The sequence below is a fragment of the Pseudochaenichthys georgianus genome, chromosome 17 (assembly GCF_902827115.2).
Source record: "Pseudochaenichthys georgianus chromosome 17, fPseGeo1.2, whole genome shotgun sequence".
NCBI lineage: Eukaryota > Metazoa > Chordata > Actinopteri > Perciformes > Channichthyidae > Pseudochaenichthys > Pseudochaenichthys georgianus.
Genome location: NC_047519.1, coordinates 20,552,232 through 20,578,721, shown reverse-complemented (window position 1 = coordinate 20,578,721; position 26,490 = coordinate 20,552,232). Strand labels below are relative to the sequence as shown.

The following is a 26,490-nucleotide window of genomic DNA, read 5'->3' as shown; positions in this document are numbered from 1 at the left end:
TTAGCCCTACCATAGATTACCCAACAAAAATACTCTGGCGCCGCCACTGTCTATGTATGATGCTTTCAGCTAAAAAATCATGTCATGCAGCTCTCCCCTATATGAAAGTACATAAGACGCTTTTCATTTAAAAAAGTATAGGTATCGGTATTGGCGATACTGGCCCTGAAATACTTGGTATCGGATCCAATCCAGATGTTGTATATCACCCACCCCTAAGAGATGTAGTTGATTGTGGGTTTCACACAAAAAATGTGTTACTTCACAGTTTTACGACACATTTTTATTTTTTTGTCTTGCAAAATTATCTTTTAAATTGACAAACATCATACGTGTAATTCGTGGCACAATTCAAACGGGATCGAAATATAATCTTTCTCTCTCCATTGACTTCAATACATAATTTTTCCGAAATAAGGTCCCATGGAGCTCCCCCGGAAGAGGAGGGACTTCGCCAGGTCGGTGCCAGTCGGTGCGCAGTGCGTCACTTGGTGGGCGGTGCTAACAGATCACGTGACAAAGGTCGCAGCGGAAATGTGGCTGTACAAATCTACACTGTTGTTAGGTCTGTTAGGAAGCAGAGGAGTAGCGAGAAGCATGGTAAGTGTATAGATCACAATAAAATATGTCTATCTCTGTTCCTGCTATGTCTAAAAAACATGTATGTGTCCACTTCTGCTTGTACGCTGAACGTAAGTCAGACGTATCGTTTATATTTTTAAATGCGGTGTAACGGAAAAATGGGTTCGATGTTGACGCAGCCACTAAAGATAGGGTCGTGAGGAAGCCTCAAGCTAATGTAAGGAATGGATTTGTCAGTAGGGTTTGTAACTAACGGTTTACTGCTACAGACACGGAGCAGTTGAATCGCCTCACATTTCTCGGTTTTTCTGTTACGAAAGCGTCACTGTTATCAGCTAGCTGGTTGTACTGCGTTCAACCAATACGGTGTAATAAAGCGTTAAAGGATAACGATGCTGTTCAAATTGCCAATAATCCGTGGCATTGTGGCAACAGTCTTGGTTGATCTTAATGTATGTGATCAGGAGAAGCATTATGTGCTATGCTTTCATTCCCTCGATTTTAGCAAAAGCATAATGGCTAATTAAATAACATTCAGTGGTGTTAAGTGTATACTCAAGTACTGCACCTAAGTACAATGGGACTTGGACTTTACTTGAGTATTTCTATATAATGCTACTTTGTACTTGTACTCCACTACAATTCAGACATAAATCGTGTACTTTTACTCCAATAGCCTACATGTATTGAATACTTTAAGTTACTTTGCAGATTTGCAGGTTAATGAAATATAAACAACACTTAAATAAGACTTTAGCTACAGCTGGAGTAAATTCACAAGCTACCCTGCAGTATACAAAGTAATTTCAACTAGCTGCACCTTTACCAGCTTTGATAACACTTTAATACATCAATAATTATTATCAAAACGTATGATAGCCTACGTATTTTTCTCAAACGGTCCGATCCGCATGAGTACTTGAACTTTTGTACTTTTACTTGAGTAACATTTTGATTGCAGGACTTCTAATTGTAACAAAGTATTCCATACACTAGTTCTTTTACTTAAGTACAAGATCTGAGTACTTTTTTCACCTCTGATAACATTACTAGATCCTTTTAATATTTCTAATCTGCTATGTTGGGTATGTTGCTAGACATGGGTGAAGGTCTCTTAATGTGGGTTAATCTGTACTGTGTTCAAGGATCGGAACATCAAATGTGTCACTCACAATGTGCTAAATTAGTGCAACGTCCTTGCCTTTTTCTTGTCTTGACTTGCATTTGCTTGACTTGTTTTTCCTCAGAATTTGAGTCATCTTGTTGATTTCTTAGGCCTGAACTTATTTTTGCCCTTTGGTTTACTTCAATGGACTTTAGCCCCGAACAACCCTACTATAAGATGTCTTGCTTAATCATACACTCTAACCTTATATAATCTCTATTCTTCCCCTCCATGCAGTGTGCTCAGGTGGGAGATTGGCAGTCTGCCAAGTCCATCTACGAATTCTCTGCCAATGATATTGATGGCAATGAGGAGTCTCTTGAAAAATACAGGTGAAATAAACATAATTTCATGTGTTCTTGTGGTTTAATAAAGGAAAGGAATTGATGACTTTAATAGAGTTTAAATTCACAGCAGTATGGTGTGGAACATTTCTTGTCATGAACAAAATAAATAAATAAAATCCTAAATTGGGATCAACAAACGATCTAACTATAGCAGTAGTTTGCAGACATTTTTTCTAATTTCAAACTTTATTTTGTTGTTTTCTACTGTCAGAGGATACGTTTGCATCGTTGTAAATGTTGCCTCTAAATGAGGAAAGACCAAGGTAAACTACACTCAGCTAGCGGAAATGCACGTCCGCTACGCTGAGAAAGGTTTACGCATCATGGGCTTCCCCTGCAACCAGTTTGGAGGACAGGTAATTAAAAAACATTTGAAAAAGGGCTTCATATTTATAACTTGTATGTAAACCTTACTAACACATTTTCTTTTTGTTCAATCCAGGAGCCGGGGACTGACGCAGATATTAAAGAGTTTGCCAAAGGTTACAATGTCGAGTTTGACCTCTTCAGTAAGATTGAGGTGAATGGAGACAATGCTCACCCTCTTTGGAAGTGGATGAAGGCACAGCCCAAAGGCAAGGGAACCCTGGGAAAGTGAGTTATTGTCTTATCTTTTCTGTTTGCTTTAGAGATATGACCTGGATATGACCCATAAGTGAAATGTCTTAGAAGTGTGGCCACATGTTATCTCTAAAAGTTGGAGATGTATGGAGATACAAGTGATATTTAGATACATTTGATATCATTTGTAATTGTTTCATTGTAATAATAAAGTTCTTCTCTTTTCTCATGTACCCTTATTTCTTCATTGCACTACTCTGTTCTTCTTTGTTTCTCATTCGCTCTGGGTGGGGTTGTAAAGAGTTTTTCACAGCATCGAAGAGATTGTTCTATCATGGTCATCTCATTAAAAGACTAATTGTGCGCTTGTATTAAAAATGGAATTTAACTACTCACTTGCTACAATATTTATATAATTTGTGTTATAAATAAAGTACCCTTATAATCTATATTCCATCCATGTAAGCTTAAAAAGTGGTGATTTGGCACAAAATCTACACATGCACCTGTTTGCTGACTGAGCATAAAGCAGTGCATTTCACCATATACTGGGAAAATACATGTAACTTACTGAGCATATAAATGGTCTCGGGACAGCAGCAAAGTAGAAAATGCTGCAGGAGTGGCTTGAGAAGTTATCTGAATTAAATTAAGAACTATCGTCCCTTGAAATGGGTCACTCTTGTAATCCATTTGAACCAACTTTGACTGAGGAATTGTTCTATTGGGGCTATAACGGTGTTGTAATACTTTTTCTCTCTCTCCACAGTAACATCAAATGGAATTTCACAAAGGTAATTTGTTAATGCAGTTGGCACTATTTATTTTTAAAATGCATCTTCAGTGATCCTCAACTACATTAAAAATACACATGCTTATCCTTTGATATCTTACCCCTTAACAGTTTCTGATAAACAAAGAAGGACAAGTGGTGAAGAGATACGGGCCGACAGATGATCCCAGTGTAAGTGGCAGTCACTGCTTTTCAAAACGTTTGTATTTTAATGTAGTTTAATATATTTCCAAAGGAACCATATAAACATTTGAATTTAAGGTTATTCAAATGTCGTCTTTTTTTTTAAGAACTTGAATAAAGTTATTTATAGCTGCATGAGAAATATCCAAATAAAACACGGTTTAATCTAATGCAAAGTGTAACGGCCCGTCTACACTACAGGCATCAAAAAATCTTGAAGCTGGGCGTGTCTGAAGCTTGGCGATTTTTTGCGAGCAACGCGACCAACAACCAATCACATGAATCTCCCGACCCCGACATACAAAGATAGCAATGTTAAAACGAAGTAAACTGGATATAAACTCTCCAAACAGGCGAAAACCTACCAGTTTCACCCACTGTCTCTGCCACCTCCCTCCATGCCTGGTCCCTCCGGTTTGTATCCCGGTAAATAGTCTGGTCGGAAAGAACTGGGTGATTTGCTACCGTAATTTCTCGTTTGGAATATGAGGAAATGAACTGCGGTCTGGCTCTCCCAGCTCGCACGCGGTTTGATTGGCTAGCGCTTGTACTGGCGGGATTTGATTGGCTGATGCCAGCTTCGAAAGCATCGGGAGCAAAGCCATGCTCCGCTCCCCACAATGCAGTTCGGCGAAGATTCAAAATCTTCTACGTCACCCCATTCAAGTGAATGGGCGAAGCGTTGAAAGCATTTTTCGATGCCTGTAGTGTAGACGGGCCGTAACAGTGGGACCAATTTCTTGCATTTGCCATTCATTTGATTGATAGTTATTTGTATTTTAGATCTTACATATATGCTTGAAGAAGACTGTAAAAAGGGAATGTTATTTAGCATTTGAAGTGAATGTATATATTTCCATTGGGCCATTCCCCATTTGCCCTCTTGGTTATAGTAAAGGTCTACTTATTTCTCTTTGCAGGTGGTGGAGAAGGACCTGCCAACGTACCTGTAATACTACTGTCTCGTCTTTGTTTGTTTGACTCGTGACCTCTCCCATGGTCTTTGGGGTATTGGTGTGTGTGTGTGTGTCTGGACCAGTGACGGCCTGTCTGTAAACCCAACATTGGGGAGGGCAGGCCTGATGATCAAAAGCGTGCAACTAACCCCCAGAACACACCGCCACCAGACCCAAAGGACCATATGAAAGGACATTCACTAGCTTTGCAAAGTAGAGACCCTTCACATCTTGCTCCATATTCAGCCATTCCCTGTTCCAATGCAAACGCCAACTAGTCCTTTTGTCAATGTTAAGTTACAAGTATGCCTGTATGTCAATGTGAGTTTTGTCAGGACAACAGACGCCATATAGTGTTTTTACACAACTCTCTGGAGAGCTACTGATATTATTTGCACTTAACTTGCCGAAGGGCCCATTATTGCATCTGTAACTCATGACTAATTATGTGATGAAGCTGGAAAATAAATGCTGTCCAGGACATTCATTTCTCAATTGAAAAATGAATGTTTACCTGCTTACCTACTGGCTTTGTCAATGGTATGTTTATTATATAACTATGAATAGCTTTCATCTCATGTGACTCCAAATCAATGCAGCATCGTATTACTACAATGGTCAAGTAGATTTGAATTTTTCTTCACTTTCTATTTCATGTGAAGATCTTAATTTTGTTTACATTTAATGTTCTTGGTTCTCTCTTCCTTATTGGACTTTATTCTACCTTTTTTTTGGATAAATATATATATTTATATTTCTTTATAATTGGGAGAATGTGTTATTTCCAAATGATGTGCCCTTAATACTCCAAATCAATGCATTGTATAACTACACTGGAGAAGTAGGACACCTTTATTTTTGATTGGATTTGAGCTTCTTCCATTTTATATAAATATCTTTATGGACAAATCTGCAGGCTTTAATAGAAAGGTCTCAATTATTTGTAAAGTAGCTTCCATGTTATGTGACCTTATTACTCTAATTGCAGGATTGCATTGCTACATTGGACACACCTCATTGTATGAATATTGTTATGAAAGTTCTGCATTTTTTTAAAATAGTTTCCAAGTCATGTAAACCATTTATTTTCTCCAAATCATTGCAGCAATATACTGTGGAAAATATAAAAAAAGACTTACTTTTCATAGAAATAAATGGTAGAATCCCTAAAATCCAATAAAAGTAGGGATGTATTGCATATCCAGTGTAGCAATATCACTGGGTGACACCTATATATATATATATATACAGTCTATGGGTGACACACATAGTACAGGAGCTATTGAAAAAAAGGGAAGATTTATATTCAAATATTTTTGTTTAATCAAAAAGGACGAATACATTGTTTTTTAACTGGGCGAAGTGGCATGTTCGCACCAAGGGATTGAAAACTACTTTCGTTTTGTGTCATTTGAATTTATGTATTGACGGTCCCTAAATTAAAGCCTGTGGTTAAGATTAAGAGCGATGGCTTGGATATTAACCTACTAACGTCCTCTTACTGTTGACAGTTTGTGAAACTAAATAGGAAACCCGGAGTGAATATATGTAAAATGTCCAACCTAATACCAACATCACGCGGTGGACTTTTTAATGTTTTCATCACTGTTTTCGTCATGTTATTATCTCGAAGCGGAAATAAGATTCCAAACACTTCTGGAGACTGTCCCAATAACAATTACAATGAAATACATGACGTCTTTCCCCCATAAGTATCACAATAGTCGACGTTAGATTATACCTCCACAATGATGGTTTGTTTTGGCAGTTTAGTAAAATGATGCTGTGGCGTATCAGCGTGAGAATGACGCACAGTGGCGATGATCAGCACCGCTGGTTCTGAACGCTGCGCGTCTATACACAGCGACAGATACACACGCGTAGAGTTATGTAATTATAGCGGTACATATCGAAGAAGGTGGAATGATAGAATATCTACATTACTTCGAAGCGCAAACCGCCTCATCTTGTTCTCGTTGAGGAAGGATACGGCTGAGGGTCGTCGCCAGGAACCGTCCGGGAGATGGACGGGAGGACTGCGGAAACCGGGGATGACGGGAGGACGAGTGAGGAAGCGGCCGCTGGCCTCTGTCTGCAGCTTGACCTGGGGGACACCGGTATGAATGTTCATCCATTAGGAGTCTTTTATTGTCGATTAAATAATACAGTCATCCCGGGGGTCCTATTCAAACCCAGCTACCCGTGACAAAAGTTGGTCATAAGTGGGTAGTAGCATCCCACCATTTAATATCTGGATGTAGCTAGGCATGGGCTTAACATAATAGAGAAACATATGTTTGTTACAAAAACAGATCACTGACATTTTATTTAGAGCAACATAAGCTGTGTACATGAATAATAAAGTGCTTGCTTGGATAACAGTGTCATGATTCAAGTCATGCTGTTCTGATGCAAATGGCCCATAGTGTCAGTGGCTCACTGCAGCCTGGCACAAACACAAAGTGCTCATTAGAAATATCTACACCCTACTGCTAAACCTGAAGAAGACCATCTGAGATTTTACCTGAATGAGTATTGAGCTATCCACACACACATGCACAATAGTCATTAGTACAGCATTAGCAGGAGATAGCTTTTTATGATACATGCACACAATGTCATATTGCTCTACTCAACCTCTGTCTGTCTTCATAATTCAGTCAATCCCTCACTTCCTATTCCTAGCTACATCAGTGCTTTAATCTGATATGGAATTATAACATAAACCAAACACTAATCCCTTGTGGTATGAATTTGAAGCATCACTGTGCATGTAATGACTGCAAATACAACACAACATGCATTCCAGTTTTATTTTTATTTTAGTATTTTTTGCAAATGTTAATGTAGGAAAGTAGATGTGATCCTCATCAGTTTAGCAGGTCCAACAAGTTGTCTTTGCATGTGCCTAATTTAACATTGGATGTTTGTGCAGACGTGATTATTATTAAATCCACCAGATTATACTTGTGTGCAGAGAGCCTCTGGGCAGACAAATCTACTGCTGTGTTGAGTGTCACATTAATGTTAAAGCAACTGGCCGCCACAGCTGATAACGGGAGATATCTAATCCTCTTTACAATGACACACACACACACACACACACACACACACACACGCACACACACGCACGCACGCACGCACGCACGCACACACACACACACACACAGGCCTTAGGCATACTTCCCTGACACAAATGTTTCATTGCAGGAATATCAGTAATTCTGTTTTAACACCGGTCGTTCTAAAAACACAGTCTATAGCCTGTGTCTCACATAGTAATCGAAGATGCTACAATGTGCTTGTCCTGTTTGTTGCTTGCGGCTCAGTGGCACATTACTCTGGCCTGACCCTAATCCCGCAGAGACTCTTTGTGTGAGCGCCTGTCCCTGGATACTCCTTCTCATTGTTCTGCTTGACAGGCTTTGTTTCAGCGTTAATCTGCAGGTTACAGGTGTAGTAACCAGCCGCATGAAAATAAAAGAAATAATTAAATCAGTAAAATATGGAGAGCCACTTTCTTTTGTAGGTAAAGTTGCACGCTGATATTTTTTATTGTCTTGACTCTTGTCCACTTTTTCTGCAACCTCTTTTAAAGTTCTATGCCCAAAAACGAATGAAATGTAGTAAAACATTTACAGTGCCTAGACGATAAATTGTAATTACATTGCATTACGATAATTTCTCCCTCGATATTTCATCTAGCACCATCATTATCTCAAATGTTTTATTTGTCCAATGAAAACTAAGGACCCTCCCATCAGCCTCAGCTGCTCTTTGTCTTTAGCTCTAGTTAGTAACAGTAGCATGCTAACGTTCTAAAATATGAAGGTGCACATGGTTAGCTGTTAGCAATCAGCATGTTAGCATTGAAATTGTTAAACATTTTAAGACGATTGCTATGTTTTCCATACATTACATGTCATTTGCTAGACGCTTTTATCCAAAGCGACTTACATACGTCAATTAAATGTGGGTTGCCAAAATTATTTATTTATTTTGTGGCTATTTTGACCCACATTAATATGCACAGGGGATATAAGCAACTAGGTCAATGTTCAAAATGCAATGTTATGACAAAGTATTCCCCAAATGTGCGTATACTTCATGCATTTGGGACATGCATATTTTAACATAAGTTAGAAGATAGTTGCATGGAATACATAGTAATAGTAACATGAACAGGTGATTTGGAAACCTGCCTTAGTACTAATGCAGCTGTTATTGTAAGACACCCAGCAGCAACAAGATATTATTTTATTATGGATTATACTGTATATGATCTACGATTGTGTCCTGTCATGCCTTAGTGATGACAAACTGTGCCTCAGTGTTTGTGCAGTACTTCAACATGGCTTAAAGATTCATTATCCTGTCTCAGTCAGCTGCTCTTCCTTAATCTTCACCCTCACACGACCTGAACCTAAGCACAATACTGTTAAACCAAGTACTTTGTAGCACTCTGATACTACAATTGTGAACTGTCTCTTTTCCCATTCAATCCCTTCCTTCCTGCCACTTCATTTCTCATAACATGTCACACATACAGTCATGTCAGAGGGAAAGATTCTTCTTAATTCTAATGTGTGATAGGCTAGCGTCATGATCTGGAGACCTTGGCCAATGGCAGTGCACAGATTAGAGAGGAAGTCAATCCAATTGAGTTTTTACTTTCTTGTTGCAAATCTCACAGGTCCAGGAATAGCAAACAGTGAGGGCACTCTGCCGGGTTCTGACTACTGGATGTCAGGTTTTGGTTTGGCCAGGAATATAGCTGCATGTATTTCTGGATTAGAGAACCATTTGTAACCTGTAGACACTGCACTTCACTGCTGGTGAGTTGACCACGGATTTATTATGGAGACATTTTGTATAAAGGATTCAAAACCAGCTTTAAGTGGTATCTGGTACAAAATTCTATCGTGGATTTTTCCAATTAAATAAACAATAAAAGAAAATTAGCTGGGGGATGTGGGTAAAATAACCTCACAAAATGTTTTCCTGCGTCATGGAATTATATATGTTCAAATGTTCCTCTTTACTGGGCACTTGAAGATATTTGGATGATCATAATACAGTACAGTATAGATACATTCAATGTAGTTGATTGTATATTATAAATGTATTTAGCTACAATTTCTACTGTTTGTCTTGATGTTGGAGGATATTCCTTTAAAGAGAACGGTCTAAGGTATGAGTTGAATCAATGTCAAGTTAATAAAAAACGTGTTAGGGGTGGATGTATGCCTTGAGTTAATTGTTCTGATTGTTGTGTAAGTCATTAAGTTCTTATGATGGCCTAGATGTGTCTGGCTAACAATCACCAAACCCAGTGTGAGTCTGATGCCAAAGCTGCCATTCCATTACAATGCTTTCACGCAATCACGCTAAATAATGTACCATTGAGACACACTCAACCAATTATTGCTTCTCTTTGTCTCTGTCCACAGATTCAGCCAAGAAGGCTCAGATATCAGAGGTGAGAGGCTTCTACACAATATGCACCTGTCTGTCTCACCTCTTGCTTTTTTCTACTTTTCTACTTCTTTCTTGTGTATTGTTTTGCTGCATGGTTCAATTCCACACCTCCGAATGGACAATATACAATAAATGAACTACCTAGGCTACAGTGTCACATTTCCATTTCCTTTCCTTGTGACAGATGCCATCCCCATTTGGAGTTGGCCCAGGCCATGAGAAAAAGATAGGCCACAGGAGGGTAGATGCTTCTGGAGAAACAACATACAAGAAGGTAGACTTTCTCTCTTCATCAGTATTTGTTTTAATCTTTTGTCTGCGTGTAGGTTTGGCGTCACGATTTTTATCAACCACGTTCCACCCACATCTTATACTCTGTTGTTCTTTTCTCTGTTCTCCGCCCCCAGACTACCTCCTCCGCCTTGCAAGGGTCCATCCAGCTGGGTATCGGATACACTGTAGGCAACCTCAGCTCCAAGCCTGAGAGAGATGTGCTGATGCAGGACTTTTATGTGGTGGAAAGCATCTTCTTCCCCAGGTGCGATAGAATGAGCAGAGGTGTGTTTATGTGCATGTGTGTGGCAAGTATTCAATATAACCTTTTATCTTCTTTCACTCTTCCAATTTGGTTCCATCCTGCTTCATACAGAGAAGGCAGTAACCTCACTCCTGCTCACCACTACCCAGACTTCAGGTTTAAGAACTACGCCCCTGTGGCCTTCCGCTACTTCCGAGAGCTGTTCGGGATCCGGCCAGATGACTACCTGGTGAGATATTTATTTTATCTAATGCATCGGCAGTATGTTAATGTATTAAAGATGGGGTATGAACTTTATTTCAGAAACACCTTTGTTATATACCATACAATGCTCTTAGCATCCCGATAGCAATGAATATATGAAATGCTTTGACAATAAATACATACAAAAATGTCATCTGTGGAAGCCGTAGCGCTGTAAAAAGCACGACCAATCATTTTAGCCGGCCCGGCTAAAATAACTGGATGCCTGTCAGCCTTCCATCTCGTGCCCTCATTGTTCATGTGCGTGTTTGTGTGTGTTGGAGGAGGGGCTCTGTAAGGAAGTCTGAAGGAAGAGGCAGATTTTTTCCAGTTGTTTACTTTCAAATTCTTGCACACTCGAGCTGCTTTCTCCAAAATTACATACCCCACCTTTAAGTGTTGTGCACGGGAAATCTTTCCCATAGAGCATCAGTAGTGAAGTGAATGAGTGCATCGTTTTTAGCCTTTAGACACCTAAATAATAATCATATTAATTAAACCGCTTTTCATAATAATAATAATAATAATGATAGTACCCTATAGTAGGACTAGAGCCAAACTAAAACAGTGTTGTTGGCTATTATATATTTCCAACAGACATCTTTTTTAATTCCATTGTCTATTAACAAAAAAATTACAATATAGTTAAATGTTTTAATTTTTTGTGCATTTAAATATATAAGACACATATGTACATTATACTGGAGTCAAATACACTGTTTAATTCCCAATTGTATGTAGCAAAGTCGTAATACAAATAGCATTATAGCTGACCTAATATAGACTTATATGAAGTTCTCTCCGAAAGCATTTTATTGATGTTGAGCGGAATAAGGAAAGATCACACAGCAGGGTGCAACCACTCAGAAAATTAACCACTCACAAAAAACCAATACGTGTCTACACCCACACACAAATAAAGTGGCACATGCCTTCAAGTACAGTGTTTAGCGAATGAGGATGCACACACACAGTATACACACACAAACACACATGGGCTGCACGTCTAAGCTCACGTTCTACCTGCGCCAGAGGAAGATTAACAGACTAAAGCTTCTTTTTTTAAACTCCATGTAGTAGCTGCAGTCAGAGTTGGAGGAGTGGAGTATCAGCATAATTGCATTCTGTTGCCCAAGCTTTAAAAATGTTATAGCTTTGTCCAATTCATTTCTTACTTTGTGTTGATAATGTTTTTTACTATTATAGTCTTAATTGCTCCAAATGATTGTAAGGTGGTCAGCGTAAATGTAAAACCATTTATGCTATTGCAGCTACATATGCATTTTAAAAGGGGTTCCCCTCAATTCCCTCACGGCAGTGGCTCAGTCAGTAGGGGCTTGGACTGGGAGCTGTAGGGTCGCCGGTTCAAGTCCCCGACCAGACCTACAATATGGAGTGTGGACTTCTACTTGGAGAGGCCCCAGTTCACCTCCTGCTAATTTCACGGTGTGTGCTGTGTGCTCTGCATGTGTGACCATTACAGAGGGTGTCATCCCTCCCAATTCTATTCTTAACATAATAACTTATTGTGTTCATGGTATTCAGGAGCAGCCAGCAGTGAGTCACTGTAGCTTTTGGTTTGCTATTTTAAAAGCTCTATTGGATCCAACATTAAAACTACTCTGCAAACATGCAGTACCCATGATGTGTTAAAGAGAGGATGAAATAACAAACTCTGGTGGTATGAATACTCTAAAAACCCTTATCAGATTGACCATCTGTTCTTTCAAACGGGCAGTAAGCTTCTTAATTAATCAAGTCTGCTTTCATGGCTTTTGTATGTTGAAGCAGATTGTGGGTAAGATTGTCAGGCTTCGATGTTTTCATTGATGTTCATATTTAATATGCATTTGTTCCTCTTTGTCTGTCTGTTGTCTAGTATTCTATATGTAATGAGCCACTGATCGAGTTGACCAACCCAGGAGCGAGTGGCTCCATATTCTACGTGACCCGCGATGACGAGTTCATCATCAAAACTGTTCAGCACAAAGAGGCAGAGTTTCTACAGAAACTACTTCCTGGTTACTATATGGTAAGTCAGACCAACCCCTTCCTCCATCAGAGCGAACTGAATACCCTTATCCAAATTGTAAATCAATCATTTTAACATGTGTGTTATATTTACATATTACGTTGTGTTGTACTATTCAGTTTGTAGTATTGACTTATTTGTATCACTAAACACTTGGCCTACTGAAACTTGTATGCTAATATTTAGTATAACAAATTCAACTAGCAAAAAAGATACTGGGAAATTGAAACCTTGCCAATGGTTTTGTAATTGTGTTTATATGTGTTTGGGTGTTTGTGGACACTGTGTATGTTTAGGAGCACACCTGAGACTAGTCATCTTTATCCTCTTTATCCTACCCCCATACGACAGCGTCAGAAGGTGACTTTGTAAAAGATGTAAGCTAAGAGGTTGTACCTGACAGAGACATCGGCTTAGCACTCCTTAACGGTTTAAGCATGCAACCATTGGAGTTAAAAAAAACGGAAACGACTGTCTGGCATTTGCATGGTACTGGGGCTGAAACGCACGACATGCCTTATTCATTTAGTTTCCCCTGTCTCTTTTCCTCTGAATTCCCTCTCCAGAACTTGAACCAGAACCCCCGGACTTTGCTGCCAAAGTTTTTTGGCCTCTACTGCGTCCAGTGTGGGGGCAAGAACATCCGAGTTGTTGTCATGAACAATATTTTACCGCGCTCTGTACGCATGCACCTCAAGTTTGATTTGAAAGGCTCCACATACAAGAGGCGAGCATCCAAGAAGGAAAGAGAGAAGTCAAAACCCACTTTCAAAGACCTAGACTTTCTGAAGGACGTTCCTGAAGGCCTCACCATGGACCATGAAACATACAGCGCTCTGGTCAAAACTCTGCAGAGAGACTGCCTGGTGAGAAATAAGAGAGGAGGAAGGATGTGGAAGTGTTTTAAAAGTATATTAACAACGTGCATTTCTTTTAATTTAATATAAGCAGCACAACCAAACATATTTGGAATTAAGCTGAGTCTGGAATTTTTGCTATGTTGCAACCCAATGTATTTAACAAAGGTCATCAATTACCTTGGTAGATGCTAAAAACTAATAATAACGCTTTATTTAAATAGCACTTTTCATACAAGTGCTTTACAAAATGACACATCACAAGTTAAAAATACACAACAAGAAATTCCCCTCAGATTATTTGTTAAGAACTTTACAGACCTGTACATGCAGCAAAATATAACATCTTTATCAGGTTAATAGACACAAGGAGGAATAAACAAATAAAATACATAATGGTTTCTCTCTGACAGATAAGACACAAGACAACTGAATCGATGCAACAATATAAAATATATAATGTGTTTTTTTTATCAGGTTCTGGAAAGTTTCAAGATTATGGACTACAGTTTACTGCTTGGGATCCACAACAAGACACAAGCAGAGCGAGAGCGTGAATCTCAGGGCTCGCCCACAGGGGGAGGGGACGAGAAGAGGCGGGCGGCTCAGAAGGCTCTGTACTCCACCGCCATGGAGTCCATCCAGGGGGGCTCCACATGCAGGGACACACTGGACCATGATGACACGTAAGCCACCATTCAATAATGGTTGCCCTTATCATGACATTACATTTGGAAATTATAATAATGTTCTCCTCTCTGTCTGCAGTATGGGTGGTATTCCAGCTGTGGGTAGTAAAGGAGAGCAGCTCCTGCTGTTCATCGGAATCATTGACATCCTGCAGTCCTACAGGTAGGACAACTACAAAACCTTTAGAAAAGCAATACATCCAACTGCAATCAGTTATGGCAGAGACATGGCCGGAATAAAACCACTAGACTCTGGGACAGTTTTATCCCACAGGCCATAAAACTGCTAAACACCTGAGCTCTGTTAAGTGCCTCGATAAACATTCATTTGTTTGTCATCTTGCATTTTACTTATTTATCTAAATAGTTATCACCACAATAAACCGTATTTAATTTTGTCTTAATGTAAATTGTTTAATTTCACATTCTGTTCTTGTATATATATCATATTCTATTTACATGTATATAGACCACTTGCACATATTTTTTATTTGTATTGTTGTATTTTATTATATATGTTGATTTGTCATTTCAAACAGTTTTTCATCAAACTATTCTTAAATGACAACAACAATTATCTGGCTTCAGGAAATGATTACCTCTAGGTTGGCAGGTTTATTTATGTGTCTGCAAGGAATATATAAAGATGGAGAGAGATCACAAGGAAAAGCAATCCCAGACTTGTCAAACCGTTTTTAATCAAACACTAAAATAGGACTTTCATAAAAGCTATTATCAGTACAAGTGTGAGTAATCTAGTCCCTTAAAACAGCTCCTAACATTCACATGAACATTTCAAGTGGCACTGTAGCCTCTGATTCAGGGTTGCCAGGTAACTGCAGTAAGTCAGGGCATGAATCTAAATAATTCAATTGTCTTGTCTGACAGAGTGATCAAGAAACTGGAGCACTCTTGGAAGTCCCTCATCCATGACGGGGTGAGAAGCTTTTCACAACAGTGCACATTTCTTATTTTTGGTTCTTTTTGTCCCTTTTTTCTGTCACCTTTAATGGCGTTATGTATTAAAAGTGCAACATCATTAAAGCTCCATCTGTTTTTCACAGGACACAGTGTCAGTTCACAGACCTAGCTTCTATGCTGAGAGGTTCTACAGATTCTGCAGCACCATCGTCTTCAAGAAGAGCAGCTGTGAGTTTTTAAACGTGCATGAGCCATGGAGTGTGTTATGTCGGATGACAATGATACCAATGAGAGTACATGTATCCTATCCACTGCATTCACAGCATTGCGATCGTCTCCCTCGAAGAGAGGACGAGGGGCTTTCTCCATGTCCAAGTCCAGCGGGGGAACAGGTTCAACTGGGCAGCGTCCCTCACTGACCGATGAGAGGCAGGAAAACCTGGACAACTTGGAAAACCTGCGAGGGGCGCACAGCTTCCCCATGCTGGAGGACAACGGTAGTTTCACTTATATTAATAGTCCACAATGATACGATACGATAATACATTAAAGGTGGGGTAGGTAATTTTGGAGAAACCAGCTCGAGTGCGCTAGAATTTGAAAATACACAGCCGGAAAAAATCTGCCACTTCCTTACAGAGCCCCTCCTCCAACACACGCACATGACCAATGAGGGCACGAGATAAGTTTGTGCACAGATGGAAGGCTGACAGGCAGGTAGGCCATCCAGTTACTTTAACCAGGCCGGCTAAAATGATTGGTCGTGCTTTTTACAGTACTACGGCTTCCACAGATGACATTTTTTTATGGATTTTTTGTCAAAGCACTTCAGATATTCATTGCTATCGGGATGTTAAGAGCATTCCATGGAATATAACAAAAAGTGTATCTCGAGCCGGTTTCTCAAACGTACCTACCACACCTTTAATGGTCAGATCAAGTCTGAAATTTGACTTGCATCACAGCAGCTCCATTTGTAACATCAATATGGACACATATCAAGACACAATACGTGAACAAAAAAAACAACATTTAACATAACATCACTATCACTGAGAGAAAACATTCTCAAAGACCCTTTAGTGTGCATTTGATCCAGGAATTAGCTACTGTACTGGTGCACAAATGAGTGCTTCAGACCTGACATGCTGCATACAGGTTTATTAAAGACTTTTTATTCCAAGTAAAAATAGGATGCTTAATACCAAAGACTGAAACCTAGTATATAGACTATTTGACTATGTGGCAGTGCCTTGATGAGTGTTTATATGGAGGCCTCATTTATCTGATCTGATCAAAGCTAGTGAGGAAATGCCTAATTGAACATGCTAATGCTGCTAGAGTAAAATACTGTGGTAGAAAATCAAGTGTGAACTTGTGAGTGTCAGTTATTCAGTATTACTAAGTCTTTCTGAACTTGGCACACCATTAGTTTCAATTGTTTGCATCTGAGTGCTCCACTTACTCTTTAAATGAACACAAGTGAGCCTTTATTGATCCATGTGGAGAAATTAAGTGATGGAGCAGTATAGTTGCAATATTCAAAGAAAGTGAAACTTTTAACAAATCAATAGTACATTTGATTGAAGAACACATGTCCAACTGAATATAAAAGTGCTGATATCAAATACAGTGTTAGTGCAGTACACTGTACAACAGTACAATAGGATTGTACTGAAATGAAGATGTAAAGAACTCTACTGTACAAGCACACGCATATATGTAATGTAATGTTGTCTAATCTTGTTAGAGCAATTACACTCCATATTGTTTTTGTAGTATATTTTCCTCTCTCGCATATATTAAATTATGTTTATTTGTATTCCTTTGTTATTATGCACATCAGGGAGAGAGCCCCCCTGCACCCCCCCTTCCTTTGAAGATGCTACCACAGCCTCCATCGCCACCACGCTCTCCTCTAACAACTCCTTACCCACAACCCCCTTCGACACACCAGAGCACCCACGCTCCAGGAGACAACTGCATTCCCCAAGTGTGGCAAGGTGAGAACCATTTCATGAATATGCAAGGATTTATCTTACACTGAACACAAATATAAATGCAACACTTTTGTTTTTGCTCCCATTTTTCATGAGATGAACTCAAAGATCTAAAACATTTTCTATATACACAAAATAACCATTTCTCTCAAATATTGTTCACAAATCTGAAAAAAATCTGTGATAGTGAGCACTTCTCCTTTGCCGAGATAATCCATCCCACCTCACAGGTGTGGCATATCAAGATGCTGATTAGACAGCATGATTATTGCACAGGTGTGCCTTAGGCTGGCCACAATAAAAGGCCACTCTGAAACGTGCAGTTTTGCTTTATTGGGGGGGTCTGGGGGGGTCCGAAAACCAGTCAGTATCTGGTGTGACCACCATTTGCCTCACGCAGTGCAACACATCTCCATTGCATAGAGTTGATCAGGTTGTTGATTGTGGCCTGTGGAATGTTGGTCCACTCCTCTTCAATGGCTGTGCGAAGTTGCTGGATATTGGCAGGAACTGGAACACGCTGTCGTATACGCCGATCCAGAGCATCCCAAACATGCTCAATGGGTGACATGTCCGGTGAGTATGCTGGCCATGCAAGAACTGGGATGTTTTCAGCCTCCAGGAATTGTTTACAGATCCTTGCAACATGGGGCCGTGCATTATCATGCTGCAACATGAGGTGATGGTCGTGGAGGGATGGCACAACAATGGGCCTCAGGACCTCGTCACGGTATCTCTGTGCATTCACAATGCCATCAATAAAATGCACCTGTGTTCGTAGTCCATAACATACGCCTGCCCATACCATAACCCCACCACCACCACCATGGGCCACTCGATTCACAACATTGACATCAGAAAACCGCTCACCCACACGACGCCACACACGCTGTCTGCCATCTGCCCTGAACAGTGAAAACCGGGATTCATCCGTGAAGAGAACACCTCTCCAACGTGCCAAACGCCATCGAATGTGAGCATTTGCCCACTCAAGTCGGTTACGACGGCGAACCGGAGTCAGGACGAGACCCCGATGAGGACGACGAGCATGCAGATGAGCTTCGCTGAGACGGTTTCTGACAGTTTGTGCAGAAATTCTTTGGTTATGCAAACCGATTGTTGCAGCAGCTGTCCGAGTGGCTGGTCTCAGACGATCTTGGAGGTGAACATGCTGGATGTGGAGGTCCTGGGCTGGTGTGGTTACACGTGGTCTGCGGTTGTGAGGCCGGTTGGATGTACTGCCAAATTCTCTGAAACGCCTTTGGAGACGGCTTATGGTAGAGAAATGAACATTCAATTCACGGGCAACAGCTCTGGTGGACATTCCTGCTGTCAGCATGCCAATTGCACGCTCCCTCAAAACTTGCGACATCTGTGGCATAGTGCTGTGTGATAAAACTGAACATTTCAGAGTGGCCTTTTATTGTGGCCAGCCTAAGGCACACCTGTGCAATAATCATGCTGTCTAATCAGCATCTTGATATGCCACACCTGTGAGGTGGGATGGATTATCTCGGCAAAGGAGAAGTGCTCACTATCACAGATTTTTTCAGATTTGTGAACAATATTTGAGAGAAATGGTTATTTTGTGTATACTGTATAGAAAATGTTTTAGATCTTTGAGTTCATCTCATGAAAAATGGGAGCAAAAACAAAAGTGTTGCATTTATATTTTTGTTCAGTGTAAGTAAAAATTTGAATATGGTTTACTGTGTGTCTTTATATTCTGATACACCGTACATCCTAGGTACGGTCTAATTCTTTTGTTTTCTTCTGAGTAAAATGGTCCGTAATTATCTGAGTGGCAGCCATGATAAAAGCTGGTATTCTCTAAATGCTAAGGAAAGGCGTTTTAATTCTTCCTTTCTTGTCTCCTTGGAGTAACGCACCATTTGGCTGCATTTAAATAGCCTGTCTGTGTTTAATTGTACATTACAGGTAAATTAAAAACCTTCTTCCTTTAAGAAGTTGTAATTATTTTTGGACAGGAATCTATACTTGAATTGCACTTCAGCTTTGAGTTTGGCAGCATACTCATTTAGTTTTGTCATTTTTGCAAAAATGTAAATACATCCTCCGTTGAATAATTACATAGCCTATTGAAAGTAAGATCCTATTTTCTACAATAAAACTTTTGAACAACTAAGCCATCAACATGTATCTTAGAACCGATTCCAACTAAGCTGTTAAAATACGTTTTTATTATATAATATATTATATAATTAATATGTCTTTATTATCAGGCTACCACACTCCTTTAAAGTAGCTGTGATAAAACCTCTTCTTAAAAAGCACAACTTCGATCCAGAGGTTTTAGCAAACTATTTATAATCTTCCATTCCTCTCAGAAAGCCTTGAGAAAGCAGTCGCAAAACAATTGTGTGATTACCTGAAAAACAATGATCTATTTGAAGATGTTACCATAACCATGTATCTACCTGTGTACTTCCAGGGTGCAGAGAGAAGTAGTCGAGGTTCATGAAGAAAAGCAGGACACCATCACAGTGGAGGTGGAGCTCAGGTACACAATATATACAGTGGAGGAGATAAGTATTTGATCCCTTGCCGATTTTGTAAGGGGATCAGATACTTATTTCCCTCAGTTAAATGCAAATCAATTTGTATCTTTTATATAATGTCAATTTCTGAATTTACCTTTTGATATTCTTACTCGCGCTGTTAAAATAAACGTACCATTAAAATGATAGACTGTTAATTTATTTGTAAGGGGGCCAACTAATAAAATCTACAAGGCATCAAATACTTATTTCCTCCGCTGTACAGCAACGTGATATTACTACAATGTCCAGGAGTCTCTTAACACAGTTTCTTGTCTTCATACAGTAAAATCCCAAAGAGCACTGAGCTGATACAGATGACGGAAAAGTCCTCGCCCAGTGTGTCACCTGATCCTCAGCTCCACGCCATTACTCCCTCCACCACTCCCTCTATTACACCATCCTCCACCCTTCCTCCTCCATGTGTGTCACCCTCCTCCTCCTCCGCTGCTCAGTCAGAGGAGCAGTCATCCTCCACCCTCTCTTCCTCCATCTGTCCGTCCACCAAACCACTCACCTCTCCCTCCGCCGCCGCTCAGCCTTCCTCCCTCTCTTCTCCAACTTCTCATCCGACGATGCAATCCACTCTCCTCACCTCGGCACCAAACACCTCCGCCCCCCCACCTGGCTCAGCCTTTACTCCCATCTGCCCCGCCTCCTCCCACTCCCCCACAGAGAGCCCCCCTCATCCGCTCCCCTCGACCCCCCCCCACCCGCTCCCCTCCCACCCTCCGAGCCCCCAGGTTCCTCAGCAGGCGCCACTGCGTACACCGTCCAATCAGCTGTCTGTGTCCAGCAGCCACAACTCATTGGACGGGGAGTTGCAAGTGTCCGACATCTACTTTGTAAGTCCCCCTTTTCATGTGCGTTTTTTGTATTTTAAAACAAAAACAAAAAAAATGTGCTGGAGCTGCCATTAGTCTTGAAAACAGAAAAAATAAGACATACAGCTATTTTGAAGAGGCTCACTGTGCATGATGGAATACATAATTAACTGGCTATAGCATTTCATCAGTACACATTTTATTAACCGGTCATCACACTGGAGAAAACCCTTTCCGTTTTGTTTTGTCTGCTCTCTTCCGGAGAGTTAAGATCATTTTCCTTCTCCTGTTTTTCTACGATGTGCTGGGTCTCTCGCAGTGGCTCAGTCAGGACAGCGTGATAGAATTATGATGGTGAGGGGGGGGGCTGTGTGTGTTGCCCTGTGCACGTACTATGGAGTTGTTTACACTGTCAAAATAATCGTATTTCTCTAAGCACGAGGCTGTCATAGTTCATGCTTTTGAATGTCAGCAAAACACTGGGGTTGTCTTTACCGTACAGCATGATGTATTGATATCTGTCCATCTGCATTCAGAGTCATGAACAGCTCTCCATAATGCTCCATCTTTCCTTTCTGACATTATAGTATTCACTATTTTCAACTTTCATTACTTGATCATAAGTCATTCTTTCATCTCTCATCTTTCTCTCCTGTTGTGTGATATCATTCATTCACTTCCCTTGATTTTCCTGTGCACACTTTTGTGTTTTCATCTGCATTTGTGTCCATCCATCCACCCATCAGTATGCAGATGGCAGATATTGGGTGTACTCTCCAGTTCTTGGCCGTCGTAAGCTAAACTCTAGCTCAAGTTACAATGTAAGTCACCACCAAAGTAGTAATTTGTTCCATTGCATTGCTGCTTCCATTGGGACACAAGCACAGCTGCCTATGGATCTTCAGAAGGACTTTAAAGTAAAGCCACAGTGCATTTCACATTACTTATTTAGTGTTGAATCTGCAAAAAGGATGTAGCATTTTAATAACTTCGGCTTCTGAAGGGCCATCATCTGCATTTAAATGGAGCATGCATCTTTATATAATGTTAAAGGATATGTTTGAAGATCTTGCAAGATCTGCAGTAAATTAACTGTAGTTAGCTTGAATTCACATTATAATTGAAGTGATTCCTCACACTCCTTCCCTGTAGCACTGAGATAGTAGGAGGTCCTGACATGATGATAAGTCTTTTCACTGCTTTGCTAGAATGTTTGGCAAATAAGATGCTGATTGAAAAAATATGATTTGGTGTTTTTTAAAGTGACTTTGCTCGAATATTAGCCAGAAGATCCAGATCAGATCATCCCTGATAATTGAGACCCTTTAGATTTTCCTCAGCAAAGTTCTAAAGAGAAGCAGACTGACCCAGAGCAAAAGTGTGCATCTTGGTTACCCAAACATGCAAAATGGCACAGAATGTCTTTATAAATATATCTTTCTCCAGCTTCCTGCTAATTTTCTCTTCTTGTCTCCTCTCTGCTGCCCTCTGCTGGCTGTGTTGGATAGCAGCAGACTCAGGAGGACCGGGGCTGGGTGTACTCTCCTCTGCACTACGGCTCTGAGTCCAGGAGGGACTCAGAAGGGGAGAGTGAGACAGTAAGTGTGCAGCTCATTCATTATATACCATTAACCCCAGGAAAAGAGATTAGTTAATGGGGTACCACTTTACAACAAGACCCTTATAAAGGATTCATAAAGGGTTTATAATTAGGTTATGAATTTGGTTGTAAACACTTTATTAATCATTAAGAACCATTTATAAACCAGTTCTAACATAGTTTTCATACAACACAGGCTCACTATTGATGACTAAGCCTTATATTGGCTACTTAGCGAGAATCAACTCAGTGAGCAACAGAAACCAAGGATGCTGGCTGATGAAGAAGACGAAGTAAGCTAAGTATACAGCCAATATAAGGCTTAGCAGTACAGATAGATGTGTGCTCACTATTTGGCAAGCAACCGGTCACAGTCGCCCTGTTTATCTCATGTCTTATAAAAGCTTATTAATGATTTATAAAGTGTTCACAACCTAATTAATAAATGAATTACCAACATGATTACAAACTATTCGTAAACCCTTTATAAGGGTAGTCTTATTGTAAAGTGGTACCGTTAATGGTCACCTATTATGCAAAATGCCCTTTTTGATATCTTTTATATATACATATGTGTCTCGCACTCCAAGTGTCAGAAAACAAAACCCTCTCTTTTTTCCTCCGTACCCAAATCTCTAAAAACGGGGGTACAACGGAGCTGATCCAGATTTGCGTCCGATATGACGGAATATCGGAAATGTGGACCCACGGCCCTATCAGCAACGTTGTTATCAGAAACAATGCCCGACGTGTTTTGGACGTAATATGGTCTTTGTTTACATTAGCAAGCATCGCTAACACTCAGAGCTAACGTGTACTGGAGAGAGTAGGCCTATGTGTAAAAAAGCAGGAAATAAAAAAAGGAACTCACCTTGTGGTAAACCTGTGAGAGAAAAAGCATTTGAGCTCCATACTGTTTCAGAAATAATCCATGCAGTGGTTTGGAGCATGATATGGCATTTAAGCACGGCAGCATTTAGCTGAGTATCTCGTACAATTCTGAGCAGGCACAAGCTCCCCCTCCTCTTTTTTTTGGTTTTCAAGCTAAGGACCCCGAATCAGCAGTTCTCTAACAGGCCTGAAATAGAGGGATATGAGGGATGTTTAAAATGCATGATCTGTTTGGTATTTTGAGCAAAACACATCATAGACATGTTTTTTTACATATTTTTTATATATCTGAGACCCATAATATATGCCTAAAAATAGCATAATAGGAGACCTTTATTATAAGTATTTTTTGTTTTCCTGTTAGGGCTTTTCTTATTCCTCGTCTGTTTCTTCATCTGTGTCTCTGTTCTTTCAGTAACTCGGTGGAGACAGCAGTGATGGGTGGAGCCAAAGCCTCCATATACTGAAGCTTTGAGCTTTTAATAACAAAGCCACCAGGACGCTATGGGAATGAATGTTGTTCGCCCCTACTGCATGTGGAGCTAGCCATGCCAACAGGGAATTCAAAAGAAAAACAATATAATAATCATGCTTACACTTGCATACATTTAAACAAACATAAAACAATAAATATATTATGCAAAAAAAATAAAACAATATAACTCCTGGACAATCTAGCTGTCATCAAGCAGAGAAATACGGTTGCGTCACAATCAGCTGAGTGCCGCTGTGAGAGGTGGCTGTTAATCAGGTGGCTGTTAATCAGGTGTTGCTCTGCTTCCTGCTGTGGACGCTTATAGCGTCTGTGAGTCACGCGGGACTGTGCCAGCTCTGGCTATGCAAAATGGGCATACTTGTTATTGATTTCTCCCTTAGACTGATGCATCAGAGTTTATTCATGCATTTATTTTTCACTAGGGTCATGTCAAAGCTGTATATACATTTTATTTGAGCACTTTATCAATATACACGTGGCTGAAATCGTTTTATGTTTAGTTTTTTTGTCATCAGTCATTGTTGCAACACTTAAACACAGTAAATGTTTTGCGTGCTGTGTGCACAGGGTTCTGTTCGTCCAGCGGTGCGTGTTGGTCCACTTAAGAAACTCTGATCTGACAATTAATGGTTGTGCTCAAAATGCCTTATTGACAAACTCATTTTCATAACGTTTTTTTTATATTTCGGGCTCATGTTATTATTCAAAAACAACTTTAAAAAAAAAAATATGCAAAGTTTGCATTTACACCTTTTTAAGGATTTGAAATCCATTGTTCAAGAAATACCACAAGAAAAGAAAATGTATCAAATTATATTTTATAAATTGTAGATAAACTTTGTGTGTGCTGAAGCACATGTATTAGAGTCTGTATGTGCCCTTATGTCTCTGTATGCATGTGTTTGCATGCATATTGATGTGTGATTGGGAGTTCTTTGTCCTGCCTATTTGTCAAAAAGTATTAAAAGTTGTAACTTCCATTTGTTGTTATGGCCATGAATGTCGGAACCAGCTATATGCATTTTGGCTGTGTAAGAAAAAGGAAATAGAGAACAGAAATAACCTCAGATTTATATACAGTTTGGTCATAAAAGAAATCCATTGTTGCCACAGTCACTCTTCCATACATTAAGATTCAAGATTGACCAAAATGAAACTTCTGACTGGACGAGCACTGCTGTAACATATTACTGTGTTGTTAAGTCTGAAGTGTACCTGCCTGTATAGGCATCAGTGTGTGTAGCTGATCACTGTGTAACAGAATAATAAAAAATGATATTGTGTAAAACATATGTAATTCGTTTTTGTTGGATTTTTATATTTGTGTGTATTATACAGACTCAAAAAACAGCTGAAAATGAGAAAAATATTTAGCTCTGAAATGTAATATGTGTTATTGGTCCACTAGATGGCACCACATGTCTCAGACAAAAACAGCCTGTTGTGGTTTGAATTCCTACAGTTTTGTTCTTCTTGAAAATGCAATAGGCCTACTCTTTAAAAAGGGTTCTTACGCAGTAAGGAAATGTGCAGAATGGTTTGGCTTTTGGTAATTTCCTTGATTACTAAAACACAAAAGGACAAGACTATGGAAAAATATGTGTGTTTCATGACTGTTGAATACTTTGAGTACTGTATTAAAAGTTCAGAATGTATAACAAATATGAATTGTCTAATCAAGTTGACACACTGATATGTGTTGTACTGTTCAAGCATTGACACATGTTTAGAGTTTGATTAAAACCATTTCAGTCAGACAACTCACGTGTTTCTTTAACATGTTTATTAGAAGCGGCATATAGTTGAGTTTGGCGACTAGGCTCGGGCATCATCACTCCACAGATATACATAGCACGATGAGTGATGATTAAATAACTAACCCCCCGAGCCTACAGGTGGAAGCTGGGGTGGTGGTGGGGCAGGCAAGCAGCAGCAACATAGAGGTAGCTGCAGCAATAGCAGCAGCAACCAATGCATGGAGAGATCTGGCAGGTTAAATAGAGCGGCATATCAAGGAGACTCTGTTTGGTTGGTTGTAGAGTGGCAAGGGGCGTTATGTATGAATGCAGCATAAGTGCTCGAGTTGACTGCCTGAACTAGCTCGCAGGCTTCGCCCCATTTATTTACTTACATCTAGCTATAAGTAAAGCATGGTTTGGTCTGAATAAAGATGAATACAATGCATACAATGTATGGAATTTGTATGGAAATAAGTACGGAAAATGCAACCCTGTCTCCTAAAAATTACGTTCCCACAGAACTAAACTGCATTCTCAATTACGTTTAGCTAGAAACGTATTTTCTCCCACGTTACGTTTGTTATGAACGTATCTCAAATACGTTTATTTTCTACATATCTTCGAGAAGCATATTTTCTTCCACGTTACGTTTGTTATGAACGGATCTTAAATACATTTATTTTCTACATATCTTTGCCATTTATTGTCTTGCTTATAATAATGATGATAGTTATTTATAAATATCATTTTAGAGCACACCTTTGAAATCGAGAATCGGGCTCGATATATGGTTAAATTAAAATCAGTAGGCGAGGCTGTAATTTCGCCAGCTGTTACTCTCATGAATTAGACGGCAAACAATAATAGTTTTAACATGCCAAAAAGCTGCTGTGTCATTTATTGCACCTCAAACATTAACACAAATCCAGAGTTACTTGTTTCTGTACTTCCTCTAAGAAGAAAGGACAGTATCAGAAGAGCTCTGTGACTTCAGGCTTGATCGCTGTTCAAATGACAGCGTTGGTTTCCCCAAAAGT

At 39.8% G+C, this 26,490-nt stretch overlaps 2 protein-coding genes across 6 annotated transcripts; both read left to right on the top strand.

The window, feature by feature from the left end:
- The first annotated feature begins 490 nt into the window (after positions 1 to 490).
- On the top strand, positions 491 to 5,113 carry LOC117462837 (phospholipid hydroperoxide glutathione peroxidase-like). The gene is made up of 7 exons (XM_034105180.1): positions 491 to 600; positions 1,985 to 2,079; positions 2,306 to 2,450; positions 2,537 to 2,688; positions 3,425 to 3,449; positions 3,560 to 3,619; positions 4,552 to 5,113. Exons 1-7 carry the CDS (start codon positions 535 to 537, stop codon positions 4,582 to 4,584), a joined length of 576 nt encoding a protein of 191 aa, XP_033961071.1. The 5' UTR covers positions 491 to 534; the 3' UTR covers positions 4,585 to 5,113.
- Positions 5,114 to 6,411: 1,298 nt separating this feature from the next.
- On the top strand, positions 6,412 to 25,421 carry LOC117461710 (phosphatidylinositol 4-phosphate 5-kinase type-1 gamma-like). Of its 5 annotated transcripts, none has more exons than XM_034103591.1 (17): positions 6,412 to 6,704; positions 10,038 to 10,066; positions 10,250 to 10,339; positions 10,473 to 10,603; positions 10,715 to 10,832; positions 12,726 to 12,878; positions 13,445 to 13,744; positions 14,213 to 14,421; positions 14,504 to 14,587; positions 15,313 to 15,361; positions 15,489 to 15,573; positions 15,669 to 15,842; positions 17,192 to 17,348; positions 19,798 to 19,866; positions 20,190 to 20,748; positions 22,242 to 22,325; positions 23,634 to 25,421. In XM_034103591.1, exons 1-17 carry the CDS (start codon positions 6,611 to 6,613, stop codon positions 23,634 to 23,636), a joined length of 2,388 nt encoding a protein of 795 aa, XP_033959482.1. In that variant the 5' UTR covers positions 6,412 to 6,610; the 3' UTR covers positions 23,637 to 25,421. The 5 variants fall into 5 exon arrangements, with proteins under 5 accessions (XP_033959482.1, XP_033959481.1, XP_033959480.1 ...); XM_034103590.1 differs by having other exon boundaries at positions 22,239 to 22,325; XM_034103589.1 differs by having other exon boundaries at positions 22,236 to 22,325.
- The last annotated feature ends 1,069 nt before the right edge of the window (positions 25,422 to 26,490 follow it).

Excerpts from the sequence above, each read along its gene's own strand:
- LOC117461710 (XM_034103589.1), top strand. The coding sequence starts at position 6,611 with ATGGACGGGAGGACTGCGGAAACCGGGGATGACGGGAGGACGAGTGAG. Across the intron at positions 10,067-10,249 it reads AGAAGGCTCAGATATCAGAG|ATGCCATCCCCATTTGGAGT; the intron begins GTGAGAGGCTTC and ends TCCTTGTGACAG. Across the intron at positions 15,362-15,488 it reads AGTCCCTCATCCATGACGGG|GACACAGTGTCAGTTCACAG; the intron begins GTGAGAAGCTTT and ends TGTTTTTCACAG.